This window comes from Chaetodon trifascialis, chromosome 15 (genome assembly GCF_039877785.1).
Source record: "Chaetodon trifascialis isolate fChaTrf1 chromosome 15, fChaTrf1.hap1, whole genome shotgun sequence".
NCBI classification, from domain to species: Eukaryota; Metazoa; Chordata; class Actinopteri; order Chaetodontiformes; family Chaetodontidae; genus Chaetodon; species Chaetodon trifascialis.
The window spans coordinates 7,096,466-7,114,001 of record NC_092070.1 but is presented as its reverse complement, the minus strand read 5'-3'; the positions used below and the strand labels follow the sequence as shown (position 1 = coordinate 7,114,001).

The following is a 17,536-nucleotide window of genomic DNA, read 5'->3' as shown; positions in this document are numbered from 1 at the left end:
TTTGTCTCTGTCTCACAGTTCCTTCCATCCCGGTTTCAGCAGGGAGCCTCTCTTGTATTTAGAATGACAGATTAGAGATCAGTACAGACCACTGAGCTATTCCAGCTCCTGCTGTGAAGCTGTAATTAGCACTGACCGCCTGTCAGTTTCCAGCTCACACAAAATAACCCACATTAGGATGACAGAAATCTTCCTGTTTGTAGAATTGTGTAAGGGCATTTGTTTTGTTTAATGACAGGTAGAGAAGAGACACAAAGGGATGGGAGTGGGAGTACGGTGTGTGGGTGGGGTTACTGGTTGTGCTGGCAAAGTGTTGGTTGGTAGGAGGTTTTTGGCTTTAAACCTAGTTGAGGAAACAGACTCCAACTCACTATAAAACAGCACGAGGTCACAATCTTCTGATATCAAACGTTCAGGAATATGCAGCAGAGGAAACCATATACACCAGCTATTCAATAATTGATGGTGTTTTTGTACCGTGCAGGTTGTCAGAGTGTGTAGTGTCTCTGCTTTAGCACTGAAGAACCATGGGTACTGTTGAGCGTTATTGTCATGTTCAGTTCTGTTCATGGCAGAACAGCGGCTCTACCTCGAGCAGACATATAAAGCACACACATAAAACACATAGAACACACCAGCATGTCCTCCAAACTGAATAACAAAATAGGTTGTTTGCCATTTCCATCCAGAGCATATGTTTAATGGAAGAGTTCAACACTTTGAGAAATACACTTGTGTTCTCTTGCTGAGACTTGGCTGAGAAGATTGGTACCATACTCATGTCTCCATGCTAAATATGAAGCTACCTGTTAGCATAGCTTAGCACAAAGAGTTGAAACAGGGGGAAACGGCTAGCCTGGCTCAGGTCAATCTTAACAGTTCCCTTAACCCTAACCCTAACCTACTCACACCTTTAAAACAATTAAACAAATTAGAGTTTTCTATTTGATGACAGTTGATAACACTGATACACGAAAATGAACTTAATGGATTTTATTTCTAGAAAACGGCCGTGGGGGTGTTGGGCAAGTAATGTCATCGGTGTATCATCAGAGTATGCCGAACACCGTGTAACACCGACCGCTGAGGCAAGCCAAACCCACACAGACACAAACACGGCCACCCACAGTAACATTTCCACGAGGTGAATCACTCATCGCCTTTGAGAATCTGACTAGACGTAACAGTCAAGGAAAGAGGACATGAGGAGGAAGAAATTGGAACAGAGGAACAGGTGGTAAAGTTTTTCGGTCACCACCCTGAGCTTTGCACCTGTTCCCAAACACCACTCTTCTCTCTTCTTAACCCACACTCTCCAGCGTATCTGTCTTCCATCCCCTCCTCTCGCTTTGTATCGCCTCTTCAGTCTCGCCTCTTTCCGTCCGTCCTCTATCTCTGATTTTCTCCAATTTTTTGCCTTTCACATCTCTTCTTCCCTCTCTCCTTTTGAACCCCCTTTTTTCTTCTGTTGTTTTCCACTCCTCTTCTTCCTTCTACCCTCCTCTGGGCTTCCTCTTCCTCCCCCAGGACTTCTGTCATGCTGGCCAGGTGCAGTGTAGCGTGCATTGATGGCAGGCATCTTAATGGACAGCATGTGTCTGACGGTGGACCCCTGTGCCTCACCGTCCTTCTGCTCTAAATCCTCCGTCCGTAAAACACAAAACTGCTCTTTCAGGCAACAAGGCTTTAACAGCATTCAGGGACGTGACTGGACCTCCAGAGAAAGCGATAGAGAGAGAGAGCAACACAGACGGACGGGCGCACGTCGTGACCCTCATTAGAACTTCATGGCTCTTTCATATCCTGTGGAGATCTGTCATGTGAAGGTGCAAAATGTTACACTTTAGTATAAATAATATGAGAGCTGCAGCACTTAATGAATCAGCTGTCAGCTATTGAATTAATCACCAACTGTTTTGGTAACTTCAAGCTGATTCCAGCTTCTTAAATGTGGATATTTTCTGGTTTCTTCTCTCCTCTATGACAATAAACGTAATATCATTTGAGGACATGGGAAACAATGTTTTTCAACATTTTCTGCCATTTTCTAGACCAAACTAATCAAATAATCAAGAAAACATTAACAACAATGAAAACAATCATGATATGCACTCCTAGATAAGAACTTAAATCTTTGTTATTTTCATTTTGAGGCTGTCTTTAAAGACCAGTGATCAAATGAGATGATAGTTAAAACAGCTGGCAGCTACATCGCTGCATTCTTTGCCTCTGGTTTAGTTTCTGTGTACTTTGATTGATTTGCAGCACAGAGCAGGAAGAGGGCAGTGTACCTCCAGCACAAACTGAGCTAAATCTCTCAATAATTGGGGCAATTTTGCAAGAAGAAGCAGATGGCATCCAGAGTTGTTGTAGCTTGAACCATAAAAGTCAGGATTTTTCAACCTCTGCTGCATCTGTTTTGACCATTCTTTTTTGCAAGTCCCCCAAATTCACCAAACTCATTATAATCAGCCCATTATCAGGGCAATACTTTTTTTGTGGCATTTTTTTATAATTCATTGGTGGCCTTCATCAGCGTGTAGGTGTGCATAGTCCACACAATAATAAACTGAGGGTAACTGTGCTGCCCTTTGCAGAAATAACCAGATGGCAAAATGTATGCGACATGAACGTGGGGTGTGCATATCATGAAAACATTATCACAATATTAATGCAATAAACCTTCTGAAATACTACTATTAAACATGAATTATTAAAGATTGAATAGAAAGCACACACACACACACACACACACACACACACACACACACACACACACACACACACACACACACACACACACATATATATATATATACTCAGACTTTACAAAAGTACTAACATGAAATTTCCACACATAAAAACACCATACAGCAAAAGCAGGTGTGACGCTGACAGGCCTAACAAGACTTTTTGCTGTGCAGTCATAGCAAAGGGGGCGGCTGTCAGAAATGAATGGCTCTTTGTATCAACTGGATTACATCTATTTGGTCCAATTAAATCTTAGATAAGTCATATCAGTAAATTATTTCATCCCATTCATGGTTGTGGAGCCAAGAACAAGACATCTAACTGAGTCAGAGGAAGTCATTAACATGCACTTAATGCTCTTAACGGGCCAGAAAACACTCTTTGGGCTCAGAAGCACAAAGACTGAAAAACTTTTCTGCTTTTCATGGAATGAATTTGGCTCCATCTTGGAATGCAGTATCCATTGTCCTTAATATGCACCCATTAGCTGGACAGACAAGCTTCCTAGTTCACTCTCCCTGCTCTGTTTAACCAGTAGAAAGGCACACCTTTGTGTCTCATCACAATAAAACTGTTAATGATGACTGGGGCTCTGTGCAGCATTAGTGGTGCCCCCTGAAAACAAAGATTGTTGCAGTCATGGCAGTAAAAGAAATTGTTGGCTGACCCTCACAGTGGAAAGTATCATTTGGGCTTCTGACAGTCTGTGTCGTGCTGGCAACATTTCAATATGCTTTTTTGGTAAGAAAACATGCATCACAGATATAAATAACCTAAATAGTATGTGCATTTAGAAAAGGATCATAAGTCGTAGTAGTAGAAAGGTTGAGCTTTCTGCTAGGTCCTATTAATAAAGTATTAATGCAGATCATCAAGTATGGCTGACCTCGTAAAGCTGTCTATCCCTGTTTGTGAAGAAAAAGATTAAGATTTGTGCAAGGATGTCATGTTTGTTACCCTGGTGAAGGGAGGGAGGGACAGTGTTTATATTTTAAGAGTTGTGCCGAGCTCGCTGCGGTAGGTCCTTCACACGCCGTCGGCTGTTGCTGTTCCCTGGACTCGCTCCCACAGCCTTCCCAAAACGCTTTCCATCTATCTGTGCCGTGTTTCCAGTCGTCTGGATGTCACTGCTGTTGTAAACTCTCGCTACCTCTTGGTGTCACAAAAATGGAAGAAGTGTTAGAGGGATGAGTGAGAAATGAGGAATGACAGAAACAGCTGAGACCTGGGGCGGCGGCAGCGGGGGGGGGGGGGGGGGGTAGGATTTTTGGGAGGTAAAATTACAATGAAGAAGGAGGATAGGCTGGGTCTTTGAGCAGTTTTTCTTAAGGCAAGATGGGGCATGGAGCAGTTGAAAGAGAAACACACAGTGACATTTCTATTGTCATACCTGTAGATATCAGGTAAAACAGGATAGTCATCTCAGAAAAGGGCAGAGTCTCATCCGTAGTGCCGTTGGGAATGTGATGGTGCTCTGAGGGTGAGTACCCGCTGAATACTGTGCCCTTTCACAGAGCGATAACGTGCAAATTGAGGTAATTTTTTCTGACTTGGGCTGTCTGTTGTGAGGTTTTAAGACTTGTGTTTTTTTTCTGTATCACACGAAACAAGCTGTGGCGCTCATATTTTTCTCATCACTTCTCCCGTATGTTCATTGACCTAAATGAGATCATTTAGACTCACTGGTAATGGGACACAGTGACTGTTATGTTACACCCAACAGGATGCAGTGTTTCCCATAAACCGATATGAATGTAAACAGGAAGATAAAAAAGGAGAAAAGTGTATGTACTGGTGTGTTTAATGTATGTGTTTGTGTGAACAGAAAGAATTAATGATACTAAACCAAACCCACCCTGCTAAACTCGCCTGAGATGCAAACTCCCGTATAGCACATGTAGTTTAGACAGTGACAGATGTTTGCATCAGGATTCTTTGTCATTTTTAAAACATGGAATCCTTGATTTCAAACAGAGGAGGACAACAGCAGGCTTCTCATTTGTTGCTTCATCAACTTTTATCAGCTGCAACTAGGTAGCTAATTTAGCTATGGCTAGCTCCATGAGTCTTGAGTGCAGTTAGCATAGTGAAATTTGGGGTCAGAGGGGCTTCAGAAAGTATCAGATTTAATATGCAGGACATCATTTGATAAGTAATTGTAACTTGTCATACTAGCGTAGCTATAGTGGGTTAGGGTTAGAGACTGTTCCCATTCACACAGCTGCAACAGATCAGTCATGAAGACCAGATAATCCCTCTTCTTATCTCCGATGAGCGCTTCTCGTACGGCCGCACAAAAATCAACGAAGGGCGGATTTCCTGTAAGACTTGTTGCGGGTATCCACAGCATGTGGAAGGAACTGGTGCTCATTCAGAATATCCTGATACCTGAAATAATTGAGTCGCTTTTATGTCAGTATGTAACGAGGCGAAGTGCAGTAATGGCTTGATAATCTGACAGGTATTAAGTATATTTTCAAAGCGGCGATATGAAGGCAGGCTCGGAGGAAGATAATGACATCTTAAGAAGGATAGAAGAAGACACTCGTCGGTCTTCACACACTCTTTGTGCTGGTAACACGCAGTCTTGTGTCTCCCTGTGACAGCTCCCAACTTGAACTGTCGTAATGTGACCTTTCATCTTGACAAGCTCCTTTCTTTGCTATTGATCTGCCTTTCCATCTCCACACTAAAATAGGTCAGCTAAGGATGTGTTCTTTACTGTGAAATCTGTCCCCTTTTCTATTAACAGCAGCTCCTTTTGATGAGAGGTCAAGAAAGAAAAAGGGAACGGAAAGAATACAGGAGTCTCTTGGTGATAGTGGGCAGAAGAGTGTGAAGCAGCGCTAAAGAGGGAGCAGAGGAGTGTATGGAAGCTGTCAGGGTGTGAAAGAGCCACTGTCAGCCACCTAACAGACACAGCCAAACAACTCGCCAGCAGCTGGCTAATCTGTACGATTGCGAGTTTGAGGAAACATGAGTTTGTAGCTATGCAAGTACTCACATTAGGTATGCTGAAAGTGACTCAGCCCCATTTTTATTTCTTTTAAAGTGTAAATGCACACAGTCTTATGTTACATTACATTTGAGTTCATGCTACTTCATGCAGTTTCCCAGCACAGTATGGTCTTAAATGGGGTGATGAGAAAAAGCCAGAATCACAGAAGATGACTCACCAAAAAAAGCAGCTACCGCTTCTACCAGCCGGACATGCGGATTCGCAGGTTAAGGTTCAACAATATAAACTCTGACCTGCGAATTTGCAGGAGCCTCCAGGCAAAATCGCAGCTCCGTCGTTCTCGGATTTTTGCCCTTTTCATGGTGCTCAGAGGGAATTGAGGAGGCATGTTAACAGCTCAACTCTAAGTATGCTGCTGATTTTAAGGCGGCGTTGTGAATTACTGGTGTTCCTTCAGTTTAGCAGTCACAGGAATGAGTCAGAGCCCGCCACAATACGCTGGGTAAATGCAGGGCAAGAGCACTACGGCATCAAACAGGAAAACAAGGGAAAGCGTCATGAGTCACACATATCAAACACCCCCTCTCGCCCAAGGCAAACCCACCAAAGAGGCTCCATCAGGTGTGTGTGCAGCCCCAAACCTCCTCCATGCACATACACAAAAAAAATGCACCCAGACAAATAGAGTTACAGGCAATAACTGCTGGTCTGATTTCTGCTCAACATTTGGTGCAACGTGTAATACAAACACCATTTTTGGAAAAAACAGCTGTTCAGTCACATTTTTGATGCAGAAACATGAAAAATTCACAATATTATAAGCCATTTCTTCACCATGACAACTGCGGATAGCAAAACACATCTTCCTCAAGGGAGGCACAGACGAAGGCTGATTTGATACGAATAAAGAAACGGAGCGAGTTTGTGTGTGTGAGCGTGTCACGTGTGTAGATGTGCATGTTTCTTTCTGTGTTGGGTGTCTGCTTACTCTTGCACTTACAGTATGTGTGGTACATGTATGTTTTAGTGCGTACTGCATGTGAGTGTCTGTGCCACAGCTGTGGGTGGCGCCATGTCTCTGGTCAGAGGGATGTGACTGTGACTGTGAGCTGAACGTCCCAGAGGGCTTCAGGCTGCCACTCTCAGCCTCTCCTCTCTGTCCTCTCTGTCCTCAAGTACAACACTCTTCCATCCATTCTTAAATTTCCCACAATAGAACATTTGTTTGCAGATACTGAGTGCTGTTGTCTCAAATGCCATTCAAAAGAACACTGGGATAAAAAAACAAAAGAAAATTACAATGGACTTAACATTAAAGCTGCATTAATCACGTTCCCTTCTGCATTTTGGCCTCTCTCAGCTCATTGCTTTGCCTTCAACTTTAGTGTTTTGATGTAGTCTCAGCGCCTTGTTTCAAGCAGCTGTACTTGTTCAGCATCAAACAACAGATAAACAAAGTCAGCGACTAGCTGGTGGACATAGTGAAGCATGTAGCAGCTTAAAAGCCATATATTGGTCACCAAGTGGCCAAAAAAGGTCTATTAATATTGTTTTAACACATTTACCAAGGAAAAACTATTTGCACTTAAATGCATACTTTTCTGATGGACTTTATTTTCATTGTGGTCACAGCACGTTTACATTGGATCTTTAATGGATTTATTAAGTGTGTTTTTTGTGGTGTGTTACAAATATGAGGAGCATATTTTCAAAGAATGGCACAAGAAATTTAAGCTGTAGCACCTTCATGCTACATCCAAATATTTGAATTTTTAAACAAGAATAAAGAAAAATAATGAAAAAAATAAGGTAAAACAAAACAAAGCAATATATGCAGACATTTATATGTTCATGTATGTATATGTACTCCATTTCATGATATTTTAATTAAGCCTGAAGTAACTGATTTTCTTTCCGGCCATAAGTAGCTGTAAACACATCACAGACAGTTTCACCTTTAAAGTTTTAACTTGTTGGAAAGCAGTTGTCTATTTACACACACGAGAAATGTATCTGGCTGCTGTAGCGGCTCCCTGCTCCACGATGTTCGCCTGCTAGTTGCTAATTTAGCCTTCCAACATTTGGCGCTGAGCAGGTCGTGTCGAGTGGACCCCACTCCTGGCGTCATGTTTAACACCTCCCTTCTCAAGTGTTGTTTACTGGCTCTTGTGTACTTATCCCCAATTGAAAGGCGTAATCAGACATTATTTCATACCATTTCACTGAAATTTACCTCATCCAAAAACACGTCTGATGTTTACGCGTCTTTGTTTCTCACTTCAGAGATGAGAGCGTTGAAGTTTCTAGAAGTATTTTAACTTTTTAGCAGAGGTGTCAGCTGATGGTGGGAAACACGTCTGAATAATCACTTCACTCTCCTGTGCACCTGCTCTCATCAAACACATTCATGTATTCTGTACACACACACACACTCACACACACACACACACACACACACACACACACACACACACACACACACACACACACACACACACAATATCTACATATACACTCACTTCTCAACTGTAGTAGATTTCATGAGTGCTGGCAGCAGAAAGGCTGCTCCCTCATTCTCTGCCTCCCGCCTCCCTCCCTTCCTCTCTCTCTCTCTCTCTCCCTCTCTCTCTATTGCTCTCCCATTCTCTCGCTCGCTCTCTATGCAATTCTTTGTTTTTGCTGCTTGTGCTGCCACGGAACCCTCTTTTATTCTGTTGTTTTCCTCCTCCTGCAGATTTCCTTTTCTCTGTCTTGTCTTGGTACCTCTCTCTCTCTCTCTCTCTCTCTCTCTCTCTCTCTCTCTCTCTCTCTCTCTCGCTCCGTATTTCCTATGCATCTCCCCGTGGCTGAGGGGAACAGGGACTTGACTCTCCCCTCTTCCTCTCCTCCTCCTCCTCTTCCACCTCCTCCGCCTCTCTGTCCTCTTCTTCACCTCTTGTCCTCGCTCTTCCTAACGGAGGGATAATGTTCTATTTCCAGCTGGTGATCATGGCTGGGACGGTGCTGCTGGCTTACTACTTCGAGTACACGGACACCTTCCCCGTTCACATCCAGGGCTTCTTCTGCTATGACAAGACCTTCTCCAAGCCCTACCCCGGTCCGGACGACACCAGCAAGATCCCCCCTGTGCTCATCTACTCGCTCGTCACAGCCATCCCCACCATCACGGTAAGAGTTGGGTGTATTTAGAAATAAAGGTGGAGACAGAGACAGGGAGAGGTATCTTTGAGGTGCATGAGAAAAGCGTGGGAGTGTCTTTATGTTGAAAAGGGAGAGTGAAGTAAAATGAACGTGCTGCAACAGAGAGTAAGAAGTTGTCAAAGTTGTGTTGCTGTGTTTGAATTGTTTTCTGTATGTGCTTTCACATGCTGTGAGAGCATATGAGAGAGCATTGTTCGCTTTCTACTTCGTGTGATTTGCTAGGTTTTGCAATCTTGCGATGAATCATCTCTGGTGTGTGTGCTGCACCACTGATATAGTGAGCAGATTGGCAAGCTGCATGGTGGTAACCCCCTCCATCCTTGACAGGCAGGTGTGTGTATGTGCATGCGTGTGGAGAAAAAAACAGAGGCAAGAATCAACTCGGACAACACAGACTTGTAATGGGGATGGGCAGACAGGTCATTAGAGGAAGAAAGAGATAGAAGTGAAGCGGACAGAAGAACAGTCAGAGAGACAAATAATAGAGAAAGCAAGAGAATGAAACGGTGCAAAAGTTGGAGTCAAGACAGAGCGATAATTGCAGGCAGCAGATGCCGTCTGAAAAGAAAAACCTGGAGATGATAGGTGAGAAAAAGAGACAATGAGCACAAAGGAAGGCAATTTGGAGGGGGGCATGGACTGTTTTTTGTGTGTGTGACGCTTGTGTTTGTGTGTGAGGGTAGCTCTTAAGCCCCAAGTGAGACGGAAGGCAGTGAGCGTGAAATGCATAACACCTGGCACTGACTCTGAGCACTGACACAGACCTTAACAGCTTACATCCCCAACAGACCTCAAAAAACAAAAGCACAGAGGACACCACAGACAGAACCAGCCTACAGCCACAACACAAAGCAGACAAATAACCTGACCGGATTACAGGCACAGACAAAACCACAGCCTGCACCTACTGCAACGACAAGAACATCCTCCAACTGCACCGCTGAACAGACACAGATCCTGCTGGAGTGCAGCAGCTGATGGTAAAGAGAACGGTAGTGGGTCATTAGAGTGAGGGACCACATGTACGGTTTGTCTCACAGACACAATATGACCCGGAAAATAAGTCATATTAGCAAGTTACTGTCATGGCAGACCAAAACAATGTGTACAATCAGTCATTTGACAGGTTCACATCACTAATGAAGTTGATACACTGTGCAAGTGTGGTATTGATTTAGCAACTTCATGAAATCATTAGAGAGGATTGGAATCAGAAAAGGCAGAGGGTTCATTTTATTTCATTTAGTTGAAGGGAGGGGTTGTGTAAAATCTTTGCAGAAGTAGGTGGTGGGTTTTTTCACTTCTAACTAACTTAGATTGATCTTTTTATTTCATTTTTCCCTTGTGAGAAATAACATTAAAAAACTCTAACAGTTTATTTAGCAGCTCCTTTCTCAAAAACAGGGAGCTGCTGCTATTTTTTCTTATTTCTGTCTTATAATATTTGTAATTAAAATATTGTCTTGAGAAATTAATGCAGGCGAGGGCCTTACTTTTTAATACAATGAATTATGAGATTCCGCCTTAATCCCTACCCCAATGATTTGGTTACATGTTTTTTTTCTTTCACTTAAATCAAAATCCTGCAGCATCACTTTAATATTGTCTGACATGTTGAAATATACAGCAGTCACCCTCTTTAGCACCAAGCTACACTCCCTAATCCAAACCATATAGACCTTTAAAGCTGCCCTAGCACATGGTGAATTACTTTCTAAGTTGATCTGGGTCAGAGCACATTACTCACACCAGCTGGCCTGCCCTAACCTGGACTGACAGAGGCTTTGGTGTGTGTAACAAGCAGCGAGGTAAATCACAGCAGTAACTCCCTATGATAGCACCAGTCTGGTGCAAATGTGCTTTGCCTCTGGTTCCCGAGGAGCCGGATCTCTTTTTGTCCAGTGCAGCAGCAAGTCAAAGCTTCATGTTTGCTGATAAAGCGGCTGCACAGCAAAATGCCAGTGTTTGTCAATACAAAGAGAGTTGTGCCCTTTTATATGGTTCTAAGTAAGCGGTTCAGATCTGTCATACCATTCTGTGCCAAGCAACATGACTGTATGTACCATTTTAGAAAATTAGATTTTTAACGTCAACTCTTTTAACATTGAGTAGAAGAAAGGCAGAGAGGCACAGTACTAAAAGTAACCATAACTGCACGTCAGAGGTTGGACCTGATTATTAGACTGGCCGCATAAATAGGACGACCCTGCCTAGCTGAATCACTTTAGGTAATCAGCCACCAGTGCATTTGGGTCGGAGCCAGAGGCATCCAAGCCCGAAAGAGGGCACTCTAGCTCTCTGTCAGCTCCCAGTAGGGTCCCAATATCTAATTAAAGTCATCAATCACCTTTTGGAGTTTCAGCACAAGGAGCCAATCCACTGCTTGAAGACTGAAACAGAAGAGAAAGCGACCTGACATCCTCCCACCTCAGTGCGTTCATCGCATTTGTAGCATGTGTGCAGATGTGCCTCTCTGTAACTCACACTTCACTGAATGTGTCTAATCTTCCTAGTTAGCACAGTTGGTGGACATTTGTATTGTTTTGAGACGCTTGTCATCTCAGTTATGGCCAATATCTCAGTGGGTGTAATAGTCTAAATCATTGGTGCAGAATGTCAAGCAAAGAAAAAACATCATTTCTACATTGAGTTCCTACTATTGGTTTTGAAGGGGACTCCAACATTAAGGGTTTATTAGGTACACGAAGAAGCTAACGCAGGCTCATGCAACAGCTCTGCAACAAATCCAACCATTATGAAGATTAGAATGATTCCCCTTTCTGATCAGCTTGGCAGCTGTAGTTTGAAGTGCTGTTGAAGTGCATTGCCTTATACTGGGGGTAGTATTTTCAGTCAGATGTACCCATAAACTGGCAATGAGTGTAAGCCGTCATCTGATTTTAAAGAGAAACTCAGCACTGGCTTCCCACCAGGCTAATTCACGTGTCACATTGGTACTGTTACTACGCCTGTCAAAGTTTGGTAAAGTTCAAAACATGCATCCCTGATTGTAGAGAAAAGCACCCTCTCATTTGTTGTTGGCTGAAACTGCACTTTGAAATCATATATGTGTGTAGAGAAGTCAAACAAATGAACCTTGAAAATCCATCTACTTTTTTGTGAATAGATTAATGCGAGTAGAATACTGTTGGATTTTACCCCAAGGCAACTGCTGTATCTGCAATAACGCTGAAAATTCCCCACACAGCAGCACACTTTGGTGTTTGGTTCATTTTAAGGGCATCTTGAAAGTTTGCCTAATGGAGCTTGTAAGCCAGTTAAGTCCCGGATAAATTAACTTATCTAGCACAGATTCAATCTCACAGTGTATGCGCAAATGTGTATTCATGCTTCTCTGTAAATCCTCCCTTTGATCAGCTTCGATTCTTTTTTTTTGTCTTTGTCTTTCTCTCTTTAACCTCTGCTGCATGTTCTCTTTCCACAACCTTCCTCATTCCTCACACCGCTACATCTCATCCACTGACCTTTCTCCCTTGATGTGCTTTGTCTAGCCTTTTTCGTTTAGCTGGAAATCTCCTGTATTCACACCACTTCAGCCTGACAGCAGTTGTATTTCATGTTTCCTCCTACCACCATCACTGGGTTCTTTTTTACTAGATTGTTTCCACTCTCATCAGCACCTCCTCAACCTTTTCAGTCTCTTTATTGCCTTGCCCTTATTGACCTCTCCTCACACCTGTTTGCCTCACCTCCCAATTAACACATCTTGTCTGTGAACTGATGGAGCTTCTCAGCTTGTCTGCTCTGCGATAGGTGGCTAGAGTGATAATCAAACAGACTCGTGCAGGAAGACATCAAAAATCTGTTTTTCTGTCCCACTTCCTGCTCTCCTCCTCAGATACAGAGGGGAAGAAGTCTTGTATGTGACTGAACTCATACTGAGATAAAAGGCACACGCTGAAAGAAATGAATACTTATCTTCATACAGAGCTTTCAGTTTTGATCTGACTCATCCAGTTGAATTCCAGGTCACGCCCACACTACTTCCATGTTGGAGTTAAGACGCTGTTGGGAAAAACATCAAGCAAACTCAGTTTAGTGGGAAGCAACAAATATGTCGCAGTATCACAAGTAATACCTCGACTGATGCTTGATAAATTAAAACTCATTACGTGAGCTTTAGAGGTGCTGATAGGTGGAATTTTGACCAGACTATCCGTCTCTTGCTGTTTCCAGTCTTTATGCTAAGTTAAGCTAACTGGCTGCTAGCTGTAGCTTCATGTTTACCGTAACTGTATGTAACTCTCAGTAGATACTGACAGTGACCCCAGAAAAAAAAGTTGTTTCTATTGGATAGAGACAAAGAAGGACATGCAAAGGTCGCCATCTGGAATTGAACTGAGACTGTGTTCCCATGCAGCATACACTGATCATCCATTTTTATTTAACAAATTAATATTGGATGAAGACTGTTTTGAGACAGAAGCACAAATAACATCTTTTGAAAAAAATGTGTGAACTTATCATCGCATTAGTGACTTATCTAAATAGCTTTCTAGCTAACAGTTAGCAAGTCCTGTAGCTCTGAGAGCTTTTTTCCTCCTTCAGTAACTATTGAACAAAATTATGACAAATCCTCAGAATAGCTGTACAGTTCTCAGGTGTACAGGCCTGAGAACAGAAATTCCATGGGAAGAGTAAACAGAACAGTGCAGAGAAAATGAAAAGAAGCTTAGAGGAGTCATGGAGTCACATCCAGGCTAGTCTCTGCTCCACTTGTTTCTATAGAGTGCAGTCTCTCGTCATTTGTTTTATCCATCTTTCTGAAAAGATTAACCGTGTTCTGGAGGTTTACTGTCTGTATTCCATTCCACTAGAGCACTTACTATTACAGGTTTGTGATTTTGAGAAAGTTAAACAATTAATTCAGTCATCACTGACTGGCTTGCACTAGCATGTTAGCGGCCAGGTCATCAGCTATATTCATTCAGAAACACCACCCCTGCTTTCTGGTGGCAACCCAGTAATTATAGTCACTAATGTTCAAACATGGCTTGCACATTATGATCCAGTGCTGAGTGGTTTTTGTATTTGTCCTATTTTTGACCTTGGAGAATATTTCGGACACTCTGTACATGTTTATCTGGATGTCACAGAGGAGTCCTGTTAGCATCCTCACATCCTCAGCCATAATGTCAGCGGACTGACATTAAACTGCACTATGCCACACCCGGAGGAACTGTGACCTCACACTATCCCCAAAAGAAAGCTCTCACATTTATGCACAATTGCACAGACATGGATCAATGCCTTTCTGTCTGTCTGTCTGTCTGTCTGTCTGTCTGTCTGTCTCTCAGTGTCTCTCTTAAGCTTTTGCCTTTCAATCTTCTTTGCTGTCCATCCTCTTTTTTTACTCTGCTGCATCTCCCTTTTGTTTCCAAACACAGACCTACACACACATACAGTCAGTCCAGGCCAGTATGCTCCTGACTCAGGTTAATGAGGCAGATGGCAGGGTGGGCTCCATGGTGGGAGGGGGGGGACGTCGGTTGCTGTGACACTGGCTGCCATGGGAGCATATGTGCCTGGGTGAAGGCTTTCGCGCCTCTGCCCTTTGAGTTCTGTTCTCCATTCTGTGATGAAAAGGGAAATGAGGAAAATGTGTGATAAGAGGGGAGATGATGTACAAACCAGAAAATAAATGTACAATCCAGGCCATCACAGAGAGAGAGAAAAGAAACCCAAAGAGAAACTGATAGGGATTCTATTCATAGAAGGAAGGTACGCGTTGTTTTCTTCTCTGCACATTAAAGTGTCTCTATCTGCTCTAACTATCTGCGGGCCTGTTATCCATACAGAAGTATAATTTACCACAGTCTGCACAGTTCCCATTCTGCCTGGAACACAATCACTGCTCTGATCTGAGTGCTTGCGATAATAATCACCCCACCCAAACCAGCATAGGATTGCGTCACCACGCCATTTTGATATTTGCATCATCAAACAAGCTCTTGTTCACTCTGTCACATTTTCTTTTCCCTGTCACCTTAACCAGCTCCTCTCCTTCACTCTCTGTAGTTGGGTTCAGAGCTGAGCTGCCTGCTCCGTGTACCGTTTTCCTGGTGGCCTCGAGGCAGCTGTTGCATCACCCTGATTGACTATACTGTGATCTCAGCAAGAGACGTAGACAGAGACTAAGCGAGAGAGAGTGTGTTTGTGCCTTCCTGTTGCCAGTCTTTTGTTTCTGGCAGAAGTCACCCATTCCTGTGGAACAGGGTTCCTGCAAGGTGCATGAGGTGCCTCAAGTACTGGCACTCAGAAATTTAAGTACTGGGATACCTTGAAAATCAGACATTTTTTAACTTGTTTCTTGATAAAATGATAAATTATTTTAGGAAACATATTACTCGTGTGTTATTCATTCTTTGCTCATTGAGATTGATCTTGATCTTAGATCCATAGCTCCATTGAATTTGCACAGTTGCAACAGATAGATGGTTATGGAGAAAATGATTTCATCCTTAAAAGCGAGTGCTTGAACAGCTACTTGAAAGTCCTTGAATTTGACTTGCTCCTGTCTGCAGGAACCCTGGTGAAATGAGATTAGACTGAACAGTGGTTGTCATTTCTGCTTCTTAGCTTTGATCCATTTTTCAGTCGTGCAGAGAGGAGAGACACCTCAGGGGTCCTGCGTGGCTGGTGGACTGCCATGCTTCACTCAGCACCTCAGAGATCACTGACAAATGCCAATGCCCAATCTGCATTCACAACAGGGGTGCATCCCAGCTCCCCACCCTCAATTCTTACATCTTTGCATGTGGCCGCTGGACCCGATCGGTGGCTTTCTGTGTGGAACTGTGACTTTCACTCGCATTCACACGAGTTCTCTCCAGAAAATTATTAAGAGCTCTGTCATGAATCAAGGTGATAAAACGGATGAGTGAATGAGTGGGAAGTGGAAAATATCTGTAAAAGTAGTGCAGTGTTCCGTTGTCACTCTCCTGTCGAGGGTCAAGGGTTGAAGGATTTTCATTTTGAACACAGACCTGCGGATGATTAATCATAAGATGTGTTTTGTAATTTGAATACTGATGGTATTCATTCATGTTATCTGAATGTGGTAATATTTTTAGTAGAACGAAAATTTCTTTTACAAGTGCAGCTTTTTCAAAGTGGAAAACACAATGACAAGTATATGTATGGGTATACTGGTAACTTCAGCGCATTTGGTCGTTTTTATAGTGCTGAGAGGAGGTTATTACTGTGTGCAGTGGCAGTGAAGTAAAACAGTAGAATGCAGCCATTTTGATATGTGGCTGTTTTAGTAGTCAGTGGTAAGGCTGGATTACATACATGCATCATTTCCTGTGGATCCCTCGCGTGTGTGAGGGCAATTTGAAGCTAGCATGGAAATGGCAGACTTCGCCACTAAACAATATCTATAATATAAATATAAATAAATAAATAAATATGTAAATACATTGAGTGGCTTTTGCTGAAAAATGTCAACCATAAGTTGTATCAAAAGCTGGACTGAATTGATTTCATGATATGGCTTTAAATTTGGAGAAGGTGTCTGTGATCCGTGCAGATACTCTTCAGTCTTAAATACACCAACAGGCAGGCACACGCAGATCAACAGGACACACAAGGCTAAAGGTTCCTAGGTTCAAGCAGCCATTTTTTCTTGGAAACAGGAATAAATTTTGGCTAAAATTTCTCAGAAATTCCTTGTCTTTAACCCTGGTCACTGAAGGTACATCCAGAGGTTAGAGGCACGGGGCTGACCCCAACTCAAGAGGTGAGAAAATACATGATTGTGAGCAAAAGATGTCAAAGGACAAGGAGAGGAACCAAAGATACACAATGAGATATAAAACAGCTTGCAGTCGCATTGATGCAGATGTTTAAGAAACGTAACAGAGCAGGTTTGGGGGGGGGGGGGGGGGGTGATAATGCTGCAACACAATGGTGAAGAAGTGTTGCTTCTGCAGAATGGAAAACATCTCTGTTCCTCAGAGTACACCAGTGTATTATTAAAAACAAGTGTTTGGGTGCAAGGACAGATTCTCAGCAGGCTAACAGTGCTTACGATGTGCAATCACACTTTGCTCAATGCAACCAACGGCGTCTCGGTGCGTGAATGTGATGCTTTTGCACATGCCTCCGTGTTTTGCAGATGCAGTACAGTTTGTATGAAGCGCTCTGCGCCCCTGCGAATACATTTGCGGTTGCATGTATGTGCTGTGTACGCGTCCATCCATGAATGAGATCATGTTCTTTTCCCCGTCATCATTCTCCATCATGTCAACGGACTGAAGTACACGCTGTAGTCCGTCTGTATTTTCAGTCTCCTGTTAACACCCATTCCACGCAGTCCGAATCCTGGTGAGAAGAACCACATGTGAGTAAGGGTGATGGTGATCCTGATGTACTCAGACAGGTGCAGTGTCTTTCGCATCGTCCATTAGCCCAAATCTCACATATACACTCCACTGCGGAGATTGAGGTCGCTGTAGATGATGACGGATAATGGGATGCCAGTGACAGCTCGGCATCTCTTTGTACTTCACACATGAATAACCTTCCCAATCTTATCAGAAGCATTAGGTCTTATGGCTGCAGAGCTGCACTTCACAGAAATGGGTCTGCGGTTGGTCCATA

At 43.1% G+C, this 17,536-nt stretch overlaps 1 protein-coding gene across 7 annotated transcripts in view; it reads left to right on the top strand.

Moving 5' to 3' along the window:
• The window catches only part of plppr2a (phospholipid phosphatase related 2a), a 42,388-nt gene that overhangs the window by 16,058 nt on the left and 8,794 nt on the right, over positions 1 to 17,536 (top strand). For 4 of the 7 annotated variants that reach the window (XM_070981133.1, XM_070981131.1, XM_070981135.1 and 1 more), the window contains exon 3: positions 8,690 to 8,878. In XM_070981133.1, coding sequence (XP_070837234.1) covers positions 8,690 to 8,878 — 189 coding nt within the window. Of the gene's footprint in view, positions 1 to 8,394; positions 8,879 to 17,536 lie in introns of those variants that run through there. The other 3 variants (XM_070981134.1, XM_070981136.1, XM_070981137.1) reach the window with 2 other exon arrangements.